Source organism: Pleurodeles waltl, chromosome 5 (genome assembly GCF_031143425.1).
Source record: "Pleurodeles waltl isolate 20211129_DDA chromosome 5, aPleWal1.hap1.20221129, whole genome shotgun sequence".
Lineage (NCBI taxonomy): Eukaryota > Metazoa > Chordata > Amphibia > Caudata > Salamandridae > Pleurodeles > Pleurodeles waltl.
In genome coordinates this window covers 1,767,702,230-1,767,722,462 of record NC_090444.1, presented here as the reverse complement: position 1 = coordinate 1,767,722,462, position 20,233 = coordinate 1,767,702,230, and the positions used below count along the sequence as shown (strand labels likewise).

Genomic DNA, 20,233 nt, shown 5'->3' with positions numbered 1-20,233 from the left:
GAGCACCTGTGCATTGGGTCAAATAGGGCATGTGCGGAATGAAAATGTCACTTACCCAGTGTACATCTGTTCGTGGCATTAGTCGCTGCAGATTCACATGTTTGGCACAGTCCGCTGCCTGGTGTTGGGCTCGGAGTATTACAAGTTGTTTTTCTTCGAAGAAGTCTTTTTGGTCACGGGACCGAAGGACTCCTCCCTCCTCGGCTCCATTGCGCATGGGCGTCGACTCCATCTTAGATTGTTTTCCCCGCAGAGGGTGAGGATGGAGTTGTTTGGTATAAATAGTGCCCATGCAATGGAGTGAATATGTATGTACGTTAAGAGTTTATAATAATTATTTACAAATGTTCAGATGTTTAAGATTTATGATCTACTTCTTAACGGCTACAGGCTTCCCGGGGAGGTGGGAGGGTACATGTGAATCTGCAGCGACTAATGCCACGAACAGATGTACACTGGGTAAGTGACATTTTCAGTTCGATGGCATATGTTGCTGCAGATACACGTTTGGCATAGACTATAAAGCAGTTACCTCCCCTAAAAGCGGTGGTTTAGCCTGTAGGAGTTGAAGTAGTTTGGAATAATGTTCTTAGTACAGCTTGGCCCACTGTAGCTTGTTGTGCATTTAGTACGTCTACACAGTAGTGTTTAGTAAACGTATGAGGCGTAGACCAGGTTGCAGCCTTACATATTTCGCTCATAGGAATGTTTCCTAGAAAGGCCATTGTAGCACCTTTCTTTCTGGTTGAGTGTGCCTTTGGTGTAATAGGCAATTCTCTTTTGGCTTTAAGATAGCATGTTTGAATACATCTGACTATCCATCTAGCAATGCCTTGTTTAGAGATTGGATTTCCTATGTGTGGTTTTTGAAAAGCTATGAACAGTTGTTTTGTTTTCCTGATTAGCTTTGTTCTGTCAATGTAATACATTAGTGCTCTTTTGATGTCTAATGTATGTAGTGCCCTTTCAGCCACAGAATTTGGTTGTGGGAAGAACACTGGCAATTCTACTGTTTGATTTAAATGGAATGGTGAGATTACCTTTGGCAGAAATTTTGGATTTGTTCTTAGAACTATTTTATTGTTGTGTATTTGAATAAATGGTTCTTGTATGGTAAATGCCTGTATTTCACTTACTCTTCTGAGGGATGTGATTGCAATGAGAAATGCGACCTTCCAGGTTAGATATTGCATTTCACAGGAATGCATGGGTTCGAAAGGTGGACCCATGAGTCTTGTTAAGACGATGTTAAGATTCCATGAAGGAACTGGTGGTGTTCTTGGTGGTATAATTCTTTTTAGCCCTTCCATGAATGCTTTAATAACTGGTATTCTAAATAGAGACGATGAATGAGTAGTTTGTAGGTAAGCAGATATTGCTGCGAGGTGTATTTTTATAGATGAAAAAGCGAGATTTGCTTTTTGCAAATGTAGTAAGTATCCTACTATGTCTTTAGTAGAGGCATGTAATGGTTGTATTTGATTGGCATGGCAGTAGTAAACAAATCTTTTCCACTTAGATGCATAGCAGTGTCTAGTGGAAGGTTTTCTAGCTTGTTTTATGACCTCCATGCATTCTTGTGTGAGGTCTAAGTGTCCGAATTCTAGGATTTCAGGAGCTAAATTGCCAGATTCAATGATGCTGGGTTTGGATGCCTGATCTGTTGTTTGTGTTGTGTTAACAGATCTGGCCTGTTGGGTAGTTTGACATGCGGTACTAGTGAAAGGTCTAGTAGAGTTGTATACCAAGGTTGTCTTGCCCATGTGGGTGCTATCAGTATGAGTTTGAGTTGGTTTTGACTCAACTTGTTTACTAGATATGGAAGGAGAGGGAGAGGGGGGAAAAGCGTACGCAAATATCCCTGACCAACTCATCCATAGAGCATTGCCTTGTGATTCGCGGTGTGGGTACCTGGATGCGAAGTTTTGGCATTTTGAGTTTTGTTTTGTTGCGAACAAATCTATCTGGGGTGTTCCCCAAATTTGAAAGTACTTGTTCAGAACTTGGGGGTGAATTTCCCATTCGTGGACTTGTTGGTGGTCTCGCGAAAGGTTGTCTGCTAGTTGGTTTTGTATTCCTGGAATAAATTGTGCTATTAGGCGAATGTTGTTGTGAATCGCCCACTGCCAAATTTTTTGTGTTAGGAGGCACAATTGTGTTGAGTGTGTTCCTCCTTGTTTGTTTAAATAATACATTGTTGTCATGTTGTCTGTTTTGACAAGAATGTATTTGTGTGTTATTATGGGTTGGAAGGCTTTTAACGCTAGAAATACTGCTAACAGTTCTAGGTAATTGATATGAAATTTTGTTTCGTGTATATCCCATTGTCCTTGAATGCTGTGGTGATGAGGTGTGCTCCCCACCCTGTCATGGAAGCATCTGTTGTTATAACGTATTGAGGCACTGGGTCCTGAAATGTCCGCCCTTTGTTTAAATTTTTGCTGTTCCACCATAGAAGCGAGAGGTATGTTTGGCGGTCTACCAACACCAGATCTTGAAGTTGACCCTGTGCCTGTGACCATTGTGATGCTAGACACTGTTGTAAGGGTCGCATGTGTAGTCTTGCGTTTGGGACAATGGCTATGCATGATGACATCATGCCTAGAAGTTTTAGCACAAATTTTGCTTGTATCTTTTGGTTTGGAAACATAGCACTTATTACCTTGTGGAATGCCTGCACTCTTTGTGGACTTGGAGTGGCAATTCCTTTTGATGTGTTGATGGTTGCTCCTAGATATTGTTGTGTTTGACACGGTTCTAGGTGTGATTTTGTATAGTTGATGGAAAACCCCAGTTTGTGAAGGGTTTGTATGACAAATGTGGTGTCGTTTGCGCATTTTTTTACTGTGTTGGTCTTGATTAGCCAATCGTCTAGGTAAGGGAACACATGTATCTGTTGTCTCCTGATGTGTGCTGCTACTACTGCTAGACATTTTGTGAACACTCTTGGTGCAGTTGTTATTCCGAATGGCAACACCTTGAATTGGTAATGTATTCCTTTGAATACGAACCGTAGGTACTTTCTGTGAGAAGGGTGTATTGGTATATGAAAGTACGCATCCTTTAGGTCTAATGTGGTCATGTAATCTTGCTGTTTGAGCAGTGGAATGATGTCTTGTAGTGTGACCATGTGAAAATGGTCCGATATGATGTAGGTATTTAGTGTCCTGAGATCTAATATTGGTCTTAATGTTTTGTCTTTTTTTGGAATTAGAAAGTACAGGGAGTAGACTCCTGTGTTTTTTTGTTGTACTGGTACTAACTCTATTGCATCCTTTTGCAGTAGTGCTTGAACTTCTAGTCCTAAAAGTTCTAAATGTTGTGGTGACATTTTGCGTGTTTTGGGGGGGATGTTTGGTGGGAAGTTGTGGAATTCTATGCAATAGCCATGTTGGATTATTGCTAATACCCAATTGTCTGTTGTAATCTGTTGCCAAGATTGGTAGAATTGGCTTAGTCTTCCCCCCACTGGTGTTGAGTGAAGGGGTTGCGTGACTTGAAAGTCACTGTTTAGGTGGAGGTGTTTTTGGAGTCTGGAATCTTCCCCTACTCCTTGGGAATTGACCCACCCTATATCCCCTGAAACCTCCCCTTTGGAAGGAACCCTGATATGGTGTGGTTCTTGTTTGTTGGCTGGTGGTGTCTGTGGGTTGGCCACGAAACCCCCCTCTAAATGGAGTTTTTCTGAAAGAGCCTCTGCTCTGCGGGGAGTAGAGTGCGCCCATGGCCTTGGCCGTGTCTGTGTCCTTTTTAAGTCTTTCAATGGCTGTATCCACTTCAGGGCCAAAAAGTTGTTTTTCGTTGAAGGGCATATTAAGGACAGCCTGCTGGATTTCAGGTTTGAAGCCTGAAGTGCGGAGCCAAGCGTGTCTCCTTATGGTGACAGCAGTGTTGACTGTTCTCGCTGCAGTATCGGCTGCGTCCAGTGAAGAGCGGATTTGATTGTTTGAGATCGTTTGTCCCTCTTCAACTATTTGCTGCGCCCTTTTTTGGTATTCTTGGGGAAGATGGTCTACGAGAAGTTGCATCTCATCCCAGTGAGCGCGGTCATATCTGGCCAGCAGCGCTTGAGAATTTGCGATGCGCCACTGGTTGGCTGCCTGTGATGCTACTCTTTTCCCTGCCGCATCAAATTTTCTGCTTTCTTTGTCCGGAGGTGGGGCGTCACCAGATGTATGGGAATTTGCTCTTTTGCGAGCTGCCCCTACTACTACGGAGTCAGGTGGTAACTGCGAAGTAATAAACACTGGATCTGTGGGTGGTGGTTTGTATTTTTTATCCACCCTTGGGGTGATGGCTCTTGATTTTACGGGCTCTTCAAAAATTTGTTTTGCGTGCCGTAACATCCCCGGTAGCATTGGGAGACATTGATATTGGCTATGTGTAGCCGAGAGGGTGTTAAATAAAAAATCATCCTCTATAGGGTCTGAATGCAGTTGGACATTGTGGAATTCTGCAGCCCTAGCCACCAGTTGTGAGTATGAGGTACTGTCCTCTGGCGGTGACGGCTTTGTGGGGTATGAATCTGGATCATTGTACGGCACTGGGGTGTCGTATAGGTCCCAAGCGTCTTGATCCTGATCATCTTGACTTATGGTAGTTTGCGCTGGTGAGTGCATTTGTGGCGGTGTTTGTGCCGGCGATGCCTGTTGTAGAGGAGAGGGCGGAGGCGTGACTTTTTTGACCACTTTGGCTTGTGGTTGTGCGTCATCCTTGAGGAGACTGATCCTTCTTTTCCTCATTATTAGGGGAAGGGTTGATATCTTCCCTGTGTCTTGCTGGATGTACAGTCTCTTTTGTGTGTAGTCTGATTCTACACTTTGGAGCTCTTGTCCAAATCTGTGCATCTGGCCACTTATTCCTTGTTCCTCTGAGTAGGATGAAGGTGTGGTATTTTTCGGCGCCGAGAGAGAATCTTTTTTCGGTTTCGGCACCGACAGAATTTTTGTTCCTTTCGGCATGGATTCTCGGTGCCGATGTTTTTCGGTGCCGGTATCTTGTCTTTGTCTCTCGGAGCCGCTTTCTCGGCTCCGAGGTTGCTCCATGGCTGTCCCTCGACCGGAGTCGGGTGTTTTCGCTATGGGCGTGCCCTTTTTCGGCACCTTCGACGGGTCGCCTGTTTTATGGGTCGAGCCATGGCCTGTTGGCAGTGGCGTCCCCTGGGCTTTCGTTTTGTCGATGGTTTTACTTTTCGACGTCTTACTCACAGTTTGTTGCTGTTGTTCGACGTCGGAGTCTCCGGATTCTGATTCCGGAACCGAGAATGTTTCCTCTTCGTCGTCGAAACGTTGTTTTGTCGGCGTGGACGCCATTTGTAGACGCCTGGCTCTTCGGTCCCGGAGTGTTTTTCTGGACCGGAAGGCTCGACAGGCCTCACAGGTATCCTCCTTGTGCTCGGGGGACAAGCACAAGTTACAGACCAAGTGCTGATCTGTATAAGGATACTTACTGTGACATTTTGGGCAGAAACGGAACGGGGTCCGTTCCATCGGCTTCGATGTCGCACGCGGTCGGGCCGACCAGGCCCCGATGGGGGAATCGAAGCTACCCCAAAGTCTTCCGATGATCGGTGTCGATGTACCTAACTATCCCGATACCGAACGGAACAATACCGACGCTTTCTTCCGAGATTCTGACTAACTTTCCGAACCGAAACACGGAGCGAAAAGGAATACGTCCGAACCCGACAGCGGAAAAAAACAATCTAAGATGGAGTCGACGACCATGCGCAATGGAGCCGAGGAGGGAGGAGTCCTTCGGTCCCGTGACCAAAAAGACTTCTTCGAAGAAAAACAACTTGTAATACTCCGAGCCCAACACCAGGCAGCGGACTGTGCCAAACATGTGTATCTGCAGCAACATATGCCATCGAACTGTTAAGTACCAAGTAAAGGTTGCATTGTGGCATCACAAATAGCATTGGCGAAAACACATGAATCAACACTTTCAGGAAATGCATCACAACAGGTTATTTGAAGAGAGATAGGTAATCAGGCAAACGAAAAACAAAATCTAAAGGACTGACAAAACTTAACTACTGCCCCAGCAGGCACCAGCTGAGCTAGTGAAAGACAAAACCATATGTCAGACTACTGGCTATGTAGAGTGTGGATATTTCAGGAGGAACAGCAGTCAAACCTTTCCCAACATTTCGTATATATTGTTTTAACGGCAGGATACCGGTCTGCCAAGATGACCTCTGCTACCTTGGGAGGAAGAGCAAAATAATCAGCTGTTGCTGCTCTATTTTCATGCATGGAGGTGAATGTTGTACAGGTGCAGGACCCTATCCTGCTGCTGTGTCAGGAGGTCTTTCCAAATGGATAGACTGACCGGAGAACAGATGTGCATCTCTATATGTTCTTGGTATCACACTCTCCACGCCCAGTCCGGAGCCACTGGGATGATGTGGGCTCAGTATGATCTTCAGAACTCTGGGTAGGACAGGTAGAAGCAGGAAGGCATACAGGAGTTCTGTGCTCCGATCCAAGCTAAAGATGTTTTCAAGCAAGAGCAGTATTGGGAACAACTTGGCCAGTGTGTTTTCTGCAGTGACATATCGAGCCAGTGCTCTCCACATTTGGAGGGGGTGAGGGAGAGAGAGGGAGGCAGGAGGGGCCAGGGGGGATGCTCTGTGCCACACCTCCAAGTGCAGCCGTCATTTGTGATCTGCTATGCAATATCAGCTGAGTGCATCCACCCTGGCGTTCAAAGATCCAGCCAGGTGCTGCGCAACTAGGGAGATGCCCTCATGGTTAAGCCACTTCAAAGGTGCAAAGCCTCCTGGCACAGGACCAAAGACCCCACTCCACCCTGTTTGTGGCAGTACCACACAGCAGTAGTGTTGTCCTTGAGAACTTGCACCTGGTCCCTCTTGGACATTAGGAACGCAAGTTTAGGTGGCAGTGGGCTTCTGCTGAAGACAATCAAACTCTGATCTCCACCTCTTGCAGATGAGCTTCCCCCAACCCACCAATGATGCATCTGTCATGAATGTGAGCTGTGGGTGGGGCAAGGCAACTGGTCCAAATGAAGTCTATTAGCCACCAGTGCAGATCTCTTGCAGTCTCCTGCTGAACTCCTATGGCTTGAGATCCTATTGCAGAGCCCACGTGCCACCTGGTGTGAACATTCCAGTAGGATGCATAAGCCAAGAAGCTTCAGAGCAGCTCTCGCTGAGACCCAGGCAAGGGGTTGAAACATCAGAAATTTTAGCTCGAATGCCCTGAACTTGAGGCGGGGGAAAGACTTGGAAGAGCAGAGTGCCCAGGATGCTCCAATGAAGGAGAGCTGCTGTGAAGGAGTCTGGCAAGAATTTGACATGTTGATTGGCAAGCCCACCTTTAGCAGCCAGTCATCAACGTATAGGAAGACCGGTATTCCCAACCTCTGCAGACTCTCAGGAACCCCCACCATCCCTTTCGTCAACACCCAAAGTGCACTGGTAAGGTCAAAGTGGAGCACTGAGAACTGAAAGTGCTACTTACAGTGAGACACATTTGCTCCCCACCCCCTCAACAAAGATCTGGACTAAATTTAGAATTTGACTGCTCAGGTGGTTTGGGCCCAATTCCTTAGTTTCAGAGTGGCCCTGTGAACCAAGTATTCAAGTTCATCTTTCTTGTGCAGGATGTTTCATATACAGGTACAGAAATAAAGCCTGGACTAAAGGCAGGAAGCTTATCAGTCTCCCATCAAGGAATAAGAACATGCTTCAGGACTAAGGAAAAGACCGAGGGAAGAGTACATTGCCGAGAACCTGCCTTATTCATTCGAAGACTATATCCCCTAGCTCTCACCCATGCTGTTGTAAGGATTTGTGCCTGCAAGAAGTTGACTACACCAAAAGAAATCTTAGCTCTTCCCATCACAACCCAAGACTGATTTGCAAGCTTGTCTCTTCAAGACAGACTTTCAGCTTGGCTGCCAGGTGAGACAGGAACAAGTTTAAGACCCAGTGGGGCATACCGCTGCTGAGATGCAGCCTGATGCAAGTACCCTTTCTCTTTGCTGTGCCACAATCTATTTCCTCTGCTATGGTGTGACACGCAGCAACCTTTTGACTGGACAATATAATCATGGCATGTCATAAGTATGACACTACATCTTTCTTCCACCAACAAGAGTAATCATTCAGTTCGCAAGGGCTGCAATTAGTATCGGATCTCCCATCTACCACAATCCCAACCCACAGACCCAATGATCTTGATTGGCAAACTTGTACATTTTGTAGCTGTAACATTCATTGAACATGCTCTAATGGATTAAGGTACTACACCAAAAATTTATATTTCAGGATCACTAGTCTTTTCAAGCAATGGCGGTTCTATGAAAGGGTTCAGTGGGTAACACCCAGGACTACCAACTGTGTTAATGTACGGAACAGCTGACCTATAAAGAATGGGTGCATGAAACATTGAGCATAGTAGAAAAAGAAAACATAAGACATTACATCAGAAAGTTCTAATTGGGTATCTACTCAAAGAATTGTGTGGATGCTAGCATAAAATCAAGAGTAAAAGAAGCAGATCCAACAAAATTACAGCCAGTTGGTTTCTAAATTTATGTACAATTATGGTAATTCATGAATATTACATTTTCATAGTTTACATTCTTTTTTAGAGTATTAACTCTATGAAACTTCTTTGTTCAGAATTAGAAAATATCGACAGGAAAAAACTTAATGGTGAAATCGTGGACTTTATGCATCTCTTTTCAGATTCAGCAAATCCCAGCATGGGAAATTGAGGGCAATCGAGAGATACTGTTTCCCAAATCTGAACAAACAAATTGTGGCAACAAGTATATATTGCAATTTTATTTCATTCGCTCAAAACAAAGTTAGCATGTAAGAAATTTTAAATGAAACATGATAAAAATATCAGATGGATTGGGAGGAAGTAAAAAAAAAAAAAAAGAAAAGTAAATCATATGCATGAAAATTCAACATTCGTTAGTGTTCCATTTCTGAATTGACACTTGATGGTTTAAAAATATATTGTAACAATGACATTTGGAAATCATGATGAAGACAAAGATTTCAGCACCAGCACTCAAGATTTATACATTCAACTTGATTGCAATTGTTTTTAGCCACTCGTGTATAATATAGAATTATAACAGCTCAGATCACAGTGTTGAGGAAAGTAGTACCTTCCTAGAATTGGAAATCATCTCCTAAACTATCAATAGCAAGATATCCCAACATACAAAAAAAACTCTTCCCACCAGTACTTTTCAATTGTAACAGAAAACGTGTTAGCATCTGTTCTTTTAAATGACTGAAATCTCTGACAACGACAACTGCCAGCGGGATAGAAATCATATTTGTCGGATTAAGTTTCACCAGAGACTCCTGGCTACAGTCACGCACGCCCCAAAATCTGAAGGGTTCGGCAATCTGCGACAATGTAAAACAGATGTAAAAGTGGCATGAAAACATTTCCTACATCCTTGAAAAAAAAAAAAAGTGAAAAAGAAATCATGTTAATTTTAGACCAAGGCACAAAACGTTTAGTGCATAAACCAGTTTCATTCAAGATTTAGGAGTTCAATCACCTGTCTAACTTTGGACTGCTTGTACCCATGTCATGCCTTTTCGGCTAATCTAACATTTTTGATGAGAACATTCGAACGTGATTTCTGACAAGGGTAAATTTCCTTAACATTGAAATGTTCGCCTAAATAAAGTTACATTTACAAGAGATAAAAATGCCTCCATATTTTGTTTTCTTTAAAGAGAAAGTACTTTACAAGCTTGCTGCATTTGTTGAGAATGCCTTCGTGTTGTACCATGCAGAACATTAAACAGTTTTTGGAATAGGCTGTCTATGCTGGAGTTGGGTTGTATTTCCAATGTTGACCACACTTTCAATACAGTCTTGTCCTGGAATTCATTCAATATGCCACGAAAACAAGGAAACATTTAACAGGAGAAGCTCCCTCGTTCAGCCTCTTTTCCAGAAGCAGCAACTGCTGTTGATTTGCTTTGGTGACCAGCACTTTCCAGGATATGCTATGTAAAGCTTTTTGTCCTGTGCGCGGAGCTGCACGATATCTAGTGTTTACAGAAAACTATCGATGAAACATTCCTCTGAAACCACCAGTGAAACTAGTTTAAGAAGAAGTCAGCGAAGATCACAAGCAAATCTGGCACTATTGTAGGTCTGCATAATCCAAAGTGCACCAAATGCTATGCCGATCCGTTTACCATCATCAAAGGCTACTTGATCTGACTTGAAGTAATCTCATTTCCTTTTTTTCGCCCAGAACGGAGATCAGGGCCTCAATTCATTTTGGTACCAGATGGGCTAGAAAACCTTTCCATCGCTTGAGCACTGTCATCACTCTTAGAAGGGACAACCCACAACCTCAAGTTGCTGCCTTTGCTGTACAAAACCAGCAGCAAAGAGTAGGCTTCCTGGACAAAAGGGGCAGCCTGTTTGGGGGCAAAGATAGGCACAGTGACACCTGGATGAAGAAGGGCCGGTGTAGTACATCTGTCAGTAACTGCCCAATTTATATGATCAGACTTCCAGTGGCTAGTAAAAATGAGAAGCAGGAGGATGATCCTCAAATGGTAATCTGTAAACCACATTGAAACATTCTTTCACGCTACCATGCTCTCATAACGTGGACCTTTCTTTACAGATATCAACTTGAACAGGTTGGTAAAGTTCTATATGGGGCCCCATCAATCTGAAATGTTATTATTAATTATCTTCTTATCCGAACGTAAAATAAAACTATGAATAGCTGATAAAGGATGTCTGTGGACTTCATGGCACTAACTTAATTACCAAGAAATTCTAGATTCTTGAACTCATTAATAGTCATGCATGTAATTAACGAGAAAGAAAAATGTGTAAGCAAAACAGTATGAAAACGTAGAACTAACTAGTGCCTTCCACCCTATATTATTGGACATATAAAAGTGTAAAATAAAAAGTTAACATATGACATGCACGTTTTTCTGAGTTCAAAACAGTGGTGATTGTGCAGAGTACAAAAACGTCCACATGCATAAATGAAAACTATCTTGAAAATGTAGACAAACTATGGATGAATGCTTTATATTCTGCTATGAATCTAGGACCCCTTTCGGAGGGCATTTATACAGATAAATCAAATACTCTATTTGCAATTGCTTTCTGGATTATTAGAAGGTAAACTAGAGCGAGTTCCTATAAAACTCTCCAAAAACTAGAATGTGCAATATCAATTTCTAGGACACCTTCTGCTTATTGTGTAAGCAACCCAATAATTCAATATTTGTGTTTGAACTTATACAAGTGATATGGTCTAAATGCTGCGATCTCGGAAATGAATACCAAATATAGGAGGAAGACAAACCTGAGATACACTTGCAGAACACAACAGTAGAACTTGCTAAATCCCTCATAATGAAAATCTCCCTGAAAAGCCTATTATAGGCTTTCCTTGCTAGATCTTTAAAAAAATCTAAAATATGTGCAATTTATCTTGATGTGAGATTACTCAAACGCTCTGCTTTGACAGTCAAAGGAATCTCTGCATAATCATTACAGTAACGTTAAGACTCTTTTCCACTGGTTTCAAAGGTCAGAAAAAGCAGCAAACTATGAAGGAAATGGCACATCACCAGAGTGATGTCTTTGAAAGTTATTAGAATGTGTCTTCCAACTTGTGGGACATCGATCTTCTGTTTTCCTCTACCGGCTTACAAAATGAAGTCCGTTTAAAGTCACACCAAAATGGCAATTCAGTCTTAGTTTCCTATGCAGTATTTGACTTGCTCAGTTCCTGCCTGATTGCTGTTTAGAAAGAAAAAAATGACAATTAGTTCCCTGAAAAAAAAATACCAACTCAATTTGTTTTTACCCTTGATTGATCTTGTTTAAATTGATCAATATTTGAAAAACGTACTCATTTGCACTGTCGCTTCATACAGAATGTTATCTATACATAATTACATTATTGAGAGAACAATCAATCACTGAAGAAAACAGTAACATTTACCAATGACATGAGTGGCATGGTTAAAATAAAAAAGCGATGAAATTACATCAATAATTTGCCACTTTTGTTTTTCCTGTTTGCTAGTATAGAAAACTCTGATGCCAAATGAGCAAACCAAAAAGATTACCACAATTTGATAAAGTAGCACATTCAATGACAATGATGGAAGATTAGAAGTTTAGACAATAAGGTTGCTCCTGCAGTCTACTAACTGTAAACATGCTAGCATGTCTCGTATACATCCTAATTGCTATTTACAGGGCTCTGTCACACAACAACCTTCCTTGGCCACGAAAGTAGGAGACCCCTGGAGGGTTACTTGTGAACCATGCAAACAAGTTTAGAACACAACCTGAATACTTTAGAATTTTAGTGATGTGCCATATAGCAAGTTTTAGGGTCCGGGGTGGACAATGTGGCAGTCTGGGAATAGTTATATATACTTTTTTTTTAAAAGGCATGGCCTGCCAAGATGGCCGAACAGACGTAATCCCCTACGGCTCTGCTATCAGCCACAGTAAAGTTGGGACAAAGATATCACAGGCTCAAACCTGCCCTCCCTGGTTATTGTACTGAGGGGATGGATGGAAAACCCCGTTAAGCCATGATCGGGGGATTCCAGTGGACGGGATCACAGAGGCTTCAGAACCTCATTGCTGAGGCCTTGGCTGCATGGTCACGCCAGGGCGCCCAATGGAGATGTCTGCCCCACCAGCTGTGATCACCCCATAAACTACAAAGGCTGCAGCAGCGAAGACTCTCGGCCCCCGGAGACTCGCCGGTGAGTGAGATCGCCTGGGGGCCGTAGGAGTGCTGGGCCGAGGGAGCGCCTGAAGTGGGGGGGGGGGGTGGGGGACATTGCTGGAGTGAAGCAGAGGAGGGAAAACAACAACATTTACCTGTATGTGGGGGAAGATTTTTACCAGTGCGGACAAGTCTGAGCTGACCTCTCAGCGGTACCTCTCCTGCAAGGGGGCTGGAAGAGCAAGAGGTCCCCATATGCCCTGCTGACATAGGTGGGTTTCCTGCCCCTCTGAAGGCCCCCGCCTGACCAGATCAATCAGTTGGAGGCCGGCACGTCAAGCAGCCAGAAGTCTCCAGGTGGGGCAGGTGGATAGGCCTCCAAGGAGATCCCCGCAACTAGTGGGATGCCTAGAAGCCCCACTGGTGGTAGCGATTGTGAGGAAGAGGCAACACGGGAGGATTGAGCTTGGTGGAATGGATGCATCTGCTACAGAGGGTAGCTCCAATCAATTTGATCAATATGGTAATAGGATAGGACAATTTGATGGACAGAACTGTAGAACTCATTTTTTAACCAGGAGAGGTACTCAGAACCAGGTTCAGAAACCAAAAGAGGGGGAGATACCAAAACTCATACAATCCTCTGCATGTGTGATAGACGAGAAGACAACAATTTTGGAGGGACTGAACACTATTCCAGTATTCAACCTTAGCCAAAATCACATGGATTTAGACACAAAAACCCTTCTTAAGAAGGGTCTATATTTTGTTCCTACAACTTATGAGGGCTCTCTTTGCTTTCTTTAGATGTATTAGATACAAAACTAAATTGTGATAGATCTACCAGAGCAGATGTAAATAGGTCGGGACTTAAACCTGTATCAGTATTAACACCTAGTCTTGATCTTATTGGACCAGAGATGGGATTGTTTTGAGAAGACACTGATCATGAAAATTCAAAATATTTTAAAATCTATATCTAGGCCTCAACACAATCTCTTCTTAAATGAATATGGTGCCCTGCTCAGATTATAGAAAGACAAACGAGTAACAGTAAAACTATGTGATAAAGGTGGAGGGATAGTCCTCTTGGACACCAAATTATACAAACGAAAGATTTACTCTATGCTAAATATTCTAGAACATTATTGCACTGTGAGGCAATTGGGGAAGTAAGACCGGATCAAGAATTGCAAGAATTAGCCAATGGGCCCTGGAGAAAGGTCTTATCTGTGACCAGGAATTTTATGGACATAGAAGCACTGTATACAAATGTCCTGCAAAGACCAGCATTAGAGGCAGTTGAAGAGTTTCTTGACTCCCCAGGGACGACAGAGCATTATTTATTCGTGTTACAGTGTTCACCTTAAAGGAAAGCTATTTTAAATTTGATGGAACAGTTTATCAGCAAAAGAAAGATCTCAACATGGGAGCCTCTTGTGCTCCTAGTATAGCAAACCTCTGTATGGGCCTTTTTGAGAAGAGGCATATATACAATGAATTGGCACCCATCTACGAAAATATCCAAGAATGGTCCAGGTATATCGATGATATCTTTTTAATCTGGACAGGACCAGAAGAGCAACTTGATGAGTTTTGTGCTTGGATGAATGTATGTGATTCTAATCTTAGATTCACAGCCAATAAAAGTAAAACAAGGGTAGAGGTTTTAGATATATGGATACAACATCCAAATCAGATGATTGAAGTATCCTTATATACTAATCCTACAGCTAAGCTAGAAACACTATCCTTCATTTCGACAGCTTCCATCCAAGATGTCAGAAACAAGGCATGCCGTGTTCAGTCAATTTCTACGTATTCGCATGAACTGTACCAAATTACAGGACTTCAATAGACATGTGAAAGTTTTACAACAGCAACTATTGAAACGAGGATATCCCAGACGCCATAAAAAAGCGAAATACTACAATAGAGAACATGTTTGAAAACAGGGACAAAGAAAAGGAAGAAGAATTGGTCTGTGTAGTACAACACTCTAATTTAAACAATAAAATCAGGAAACTTATCTTAGCACATTGGTATATTCTCCATGTGAATAATGATCTACCACAGCTAATGAAACCACTGTTTGCCTTTAAAAGGAATCGGAATATACGTAACTGGTTAGTTAACTCAGCAATGATAACTGATAATGATTACTGCCAGAAATCTATAAATGGACGACATCCCATCAGACAGAACCACAAATGTGGCACATGTCAGATGTGTGCTGGTGCTATAGTCTCTGATGTGCTAGTATGGGGCAAAAGAGAATTCAAACTGAGTGATACGACTAACTGTAGAACTACGAATAGGCTATATCTTATCTGCTGCCCATGTGGACTGGGCTATGTTGGAGAAACAGGCTGGGAAATGAGGGTCCCTTTGACTGAACATAAATCAGCTATTCAACATAAAAAAGAAGGAGCTCCATTAGTACAGCACTGGGAGCTGAAGAAACATACAGAGCAGGACATAATCAGGACCATCTTGGAAAGGGTTAAAACAGTACAAGGATTTGATACCATCAAGATTAGGAAAAATAAAGAGAAGTATTCTGGATCTATATTTTGGATACTTGGAGACAGACTGAATGAGAATATTCCATGGGAGAAAGCGATTATATAGAACTATCGGGAGATGTGATAGAGTTTCCTTTGGCGGGCGACGTGTTACCTTTGCGGATAGGTACTAGGGAGAAATTAATCTTGAATACTCAGCCCTATCTATATATATATATCTATATATATATCTATATATATATATATATCTATATATATATCTATATATATATATATCTATATATATCTATATATATATATCTATATATATATCTATATATATATATCTATATATATATATCTATAGATATATATATAGATATATATATATATATATATACACATATACACACACATGCCTTTTCTGCTTTCTTCATCCCTTATTCTATATCTTTCTCACTTTCAGAAAGATTCGCACCCCCCCCCCCCCCATCCATTTCAAGATGGGAGATATACCGTTCTGCTTTTTCTATCTGGTTCCCATGATGAGACTTCTATTCCTTTTTTCTGGCTATGTAAGACGAAGGCACTGAGCGAAGCATTTTGTAGACTAGAACTTCTGAATAAATAAGGGCGCCTAAGGATTATCATAGTTGGAGTTCCTTGGACATTAACTCATTGTCTCAAAGAATGGGTAATACTCCATTCGAAGTACATTTGCAGTTTTCCCCGCTTGCGTTTTCTGTACAAAAATAATATATACTTAATCTTTTTCATACATCTCTTTTTACCATCTTTTTATTTTTCGTTTACGGTCTACCTTTATGCTGAATTCTTTTTAAACATGCTATAGATAGATAAACATTACCGTGTGACCCTATTTCAAGAGGGCGGTAACACTCTCACTATTAGGTTCTCACAGGTAGTATTCAATGTCAAGACTTCCCGTCTAACTAGACGGAAGTCTTGGGAGCGTGGCTCTTTTGAGATTGGACCATTTAAATAGGCAGGACTGTGAGGAGTCTGACTGTAGGACGTTAGTAGGTCGGAGGCTATCGATCCATCAAACAGGTAAGAGGTCTTCAGAAGCACACCTGTTATTTTTCCTTGCACGAGCCTTGTAAACACTGGTGCGAAAGGTCTCGATTGAGTTGAGTAGAAGTTATTTCTATTTTTAGCTCCCATTTATTACCATTGTTGTCTCTAACAGTGTTAAAGGCTATGTAACTATTTTCCAGTTGTACCATTCTGCCAAGTAAGGAGGCCGGGACACAGGATTCTATAAAGCAGGATATGCATTGTCCCAAGACTCCACTAATACCTAGGACGTAATTCTTTTACCTCGAGAAGGTTGCGATAGAGATTTAGCCATAGGATTCATAATAGGAATTGTGTTTTTTCCAATGAATGTAGTCACCCCGAGGTTCCTAGTCAGGGTTATATTACTGTCATTACTAGGTTATTATTCTTTTAAAATCTTACAATAGATCTAAACTAGACATCACAAATACACAAAGTTTGCAGGTAGTTTACCTTTATCCCGTTACTATGTTGCAGATTTTCAACATCAGGCACGATGTACCCGAGTCAGCGATATGGAGTCTTTAAAAGGGAATTAATACATCGATTACGTCTTCGTGCATCTCGGGTGATAATTAAACCATATTAAGATCACTAGTATCCATTTGGTTATGCTAATACTACCTCGTATGTTTTGTTTCAGAATTAGGTAATTATATGTTTTTCTCTCCTATTTCATCTTATCTACATATTGGTTTGTAACAACAAGAGTAGACATAAGGTTAGCCTCTACCCTATATAATATTAACAGACTAATTTGGACCAGCATGAGATTTGAAGACCAATTAGGATATATAATGCACCTTATTACAATCACTACTACTATTGGGATTAGTTTAAGATATGGATATTAATAGGGAAGTTAAACACTTAGTATTACTATCACTGGTGGTGGTTATTCTTCTATTGATCATTCTCCAATGATGGGAACACCACAAGCATGAGAGCAGTGCATGAACATCATGTGGTGTTGGAATTGCTGGAACCAAACACATGTGATGAACCTTTTTTTAAATAATATATGCCTACTTTGATCCTAATGAGCCCTATATGTCTTCATTTCAGATTGCAGAATAAGACTTCATATTTCTCTATTGAGAGTGCAGAACTCTCCCTATATCTTACTTACGCTGAGTATACTCTAAAGTTAGAGAATTTGGGAATTGGATGTGCCCTGATGAAGGTGGTTCCCTAGGAGGAATGCCACTGAAACTTCAATCTTATTGGATATAGGATCAAGACTAATCCACCATTTCCATCTTTTTGGATTTAAGATTAAGATGTACTTAGCACATTAATCCTTGTTGGAGACAGGATTTACATGTATCTACAGTAAAACCTACAGTCGTGTAGACTTAATTGGATATCATAGACAGTACTTTATGATCTTTGTTTTGATTATAATATTTTAAGTCATGTTAGTCTGTGTACATATTTGGATTTTTTTAAACAAATTGTTGGGGAGTATGGATTTCTTGATTGAAGCTTGAGTCTGTAGGAGTAGAGTATATGTATGATGTGTATTTATTGTTGTGATGGGGTTGTCAATTCTTGCTCTATTTTGTTATAATGTATATAATGAAATCAAGCGAATGGTGCTATATTGAGATATGAAATTGTATCATTGTGTTATTTTATATATATCACCAAGTGCAACTAAAGAAACAAGATTTTGAAACTGAACAATAAACAAAGAAATCATTGGATGCCTATATCGGCTCTACAAATATTTGCTTTAACTTTACAAAAAATTTTACTTATTATTTAGTTGGGGTGGCCCATTCCTTTATGAATATTGAACCATACAGAGAGACCATCTAGAGAATGACAGGCGTCTTGGCTGTAGTCCAGCTCATCGCTTAGGGTGCTTATGAACAGAGTGGGCGGGGCAGACACTTCTGTCCTGGTAAATAGGTGAATGAATGCCACACTGCTGCGGTGGAGCGGAGGCTGCTACCCTCCCTACATGGCCCCTCCGCTATCGAGAGAGTGAGCCCTGGCACCCGGGTGAGGATGGTGCCTCAATTTGCATTATTAGGGCTAACATTGGGGCCAGTGGACCACTAGCAGAAGCAAAGCGATGGCAGAGCTGACGCATATATTGCTGGAGGTTTCCAATTTGTCACATGCCACCTAAAAAACTGTCTAACAGCTACTTCATCCCAGGGGAGGCGAGACAGACATCACCGGAGACTACCGATATGGGTCATGTACCAGATAAGCTACTCTCATCACTAAGAGACTTTAAAAAATAACTACGTGAGGAGCTAACAGAGGACCTGAACTCCTTATTGGATACACTTCGAGCTGACCTCAATGTTAAACTTTGGAATCAGTGGGTGCAAGGGTGCTGGAGGTAGAGGTGAAGACCTCAGAACTAGAGGGCCACACGAATCAATTGGATGAAGTGATACAATCCCTATGACAACAACTCCAGACTTCCAAACTCAAACAGGAAGATCTAGAGAACAGGTTGCGCCACAATAACATAAGAATCAGAGAACTGACGGAGGAGGCAGAGGGGCCAGACCTCGAGGCCTTTGTGGTGGGCCTGTTTAAGGATCTCCTGGGTGAGTAAAAAATAAAGGCGAATTTAGAAAGAGCTCATAGGGTTGGTCTCTGAAATTCAGGTGACAAGAGACTATCACCGGATGTGCTGGTAAAACTACATTCCTTCAAGGTCAAGGAGGCCTGTCTCCAGGCAGCGCAAAAAGCTGAGAAGGCCACTTTGCAGGGATAGACCTGTGTACTGTTTCAAGACATAGCCCCTGCCACGTTGGCCAGGCATGAGCAGTTTAAGCCAGTAAGAGAAAGAGGAGAGACCATGTCAGGTACCGCAGGACGTTTCCCTTTGGTCTTGCCTTCGAGCTACAAAATAAATCCGGTCATGTAACTGACTTATGGGAGGCTATGAATCTGCTGTGCAACCCTATCCTCGAAGAGCGTACAGAGAAGATGGGTCCGGGAACTCCAAGTGAGGGAGCACACTGAGCTTCGCCATGGGGAGTGGGGGGGGGGCCTAGCTAACCCAGAGATGTCCTCGCCCTCAAAATTTGCTAGATACATGGTACCCCCTGGTATTGTCAGATACCCCTGATATGCGCAATGCAGAATGGGTGGACACAAACAACCTACAGAGACGGCATTGCCCTCTCCTTGGGGAGGGGGAGTGGGGAATAGACCTTGTCACACAGAGTAGGTACTTGCTTACATACAGAACTTCATGCACACAAGCTCTTCCTTACTCATTAATATTTTGGGTTCACAAAGCTAATTCTCTCCAGTTATCCTCAATTATTCTAACTTCACGCAATACATAACCGCCCAAGTTGTCCCTGACACTAGCACTGAGTTTTCAGAATTCAGGACCGGTTGTCCCTGTTTTACACTTTCTTTATTCAGGGTTCTGGAAAAATAAACAAGGATGGAGACGGACACATTGTCTATGATATGAGTGGGGGGCGGGGTTGAGGCCCGGTTTTTATCCCCCATGGGCGAGCTAGACTCAGTTATACAAAAACTCACTAGCTATGGTAATGACAACACTTACGTGGAATGTTAAAGGTCTAAACTGCCCAGCTAAGCGACAAACTATGGAAATAGTTAGTAGATCAACATTACCTTGTGGTTGCATTACAGAAGACGCACCTTAAACGGGTGGACGACCATAGACTAAAACATACACACAAACTTTCAAGTCCTCTGCCTCCATGAAACACAACAGTGTGGTGCTTATGTTCCAGCTGTCTTTGCAATTACACCCCATTGAGCATCAAACCGATACAGTGGAGGATCGTCATGGTCGGTCACTAAGGGGTCGCCCAGCTACCTTTGCTTCGATTTATGCACCCAATGCTAACCAAGAACAGCTCCTTCATTCTGGACTAACAATGTCGGGGGAGATTCAC

General features: G+C 42.2%; 1 protein-coding gene across 6 annotated transcripts in view; it reads right to left on the bottom strand.

The window, feature by feature from the left end:
- Positions 1-8,539: 8,539 nt before the first annotated feature.
- ENAH (ENAH actin regulator) overlaps positions 8,540-20,233 on the bottom strand; it is a 490,360-nt gene continuing 478,666 nt past the window's right edge. For all 6 annotated transcript variants that reach the window (XM_069236196.1, XM_069236193.1, XM_069236192.1 and 3 more), the window contains one exon: positions 8,540-11,792. In XM_069236196.1, the coding sequence (XP_069092297.1) occupies positions 11,755-11,792 (38 nt within the window). In that variant the 3' untranslated portion in view covers positions 8,540-11,754. The remainder of the gene's footprint in view (positions 11,793-20,233) is intronic.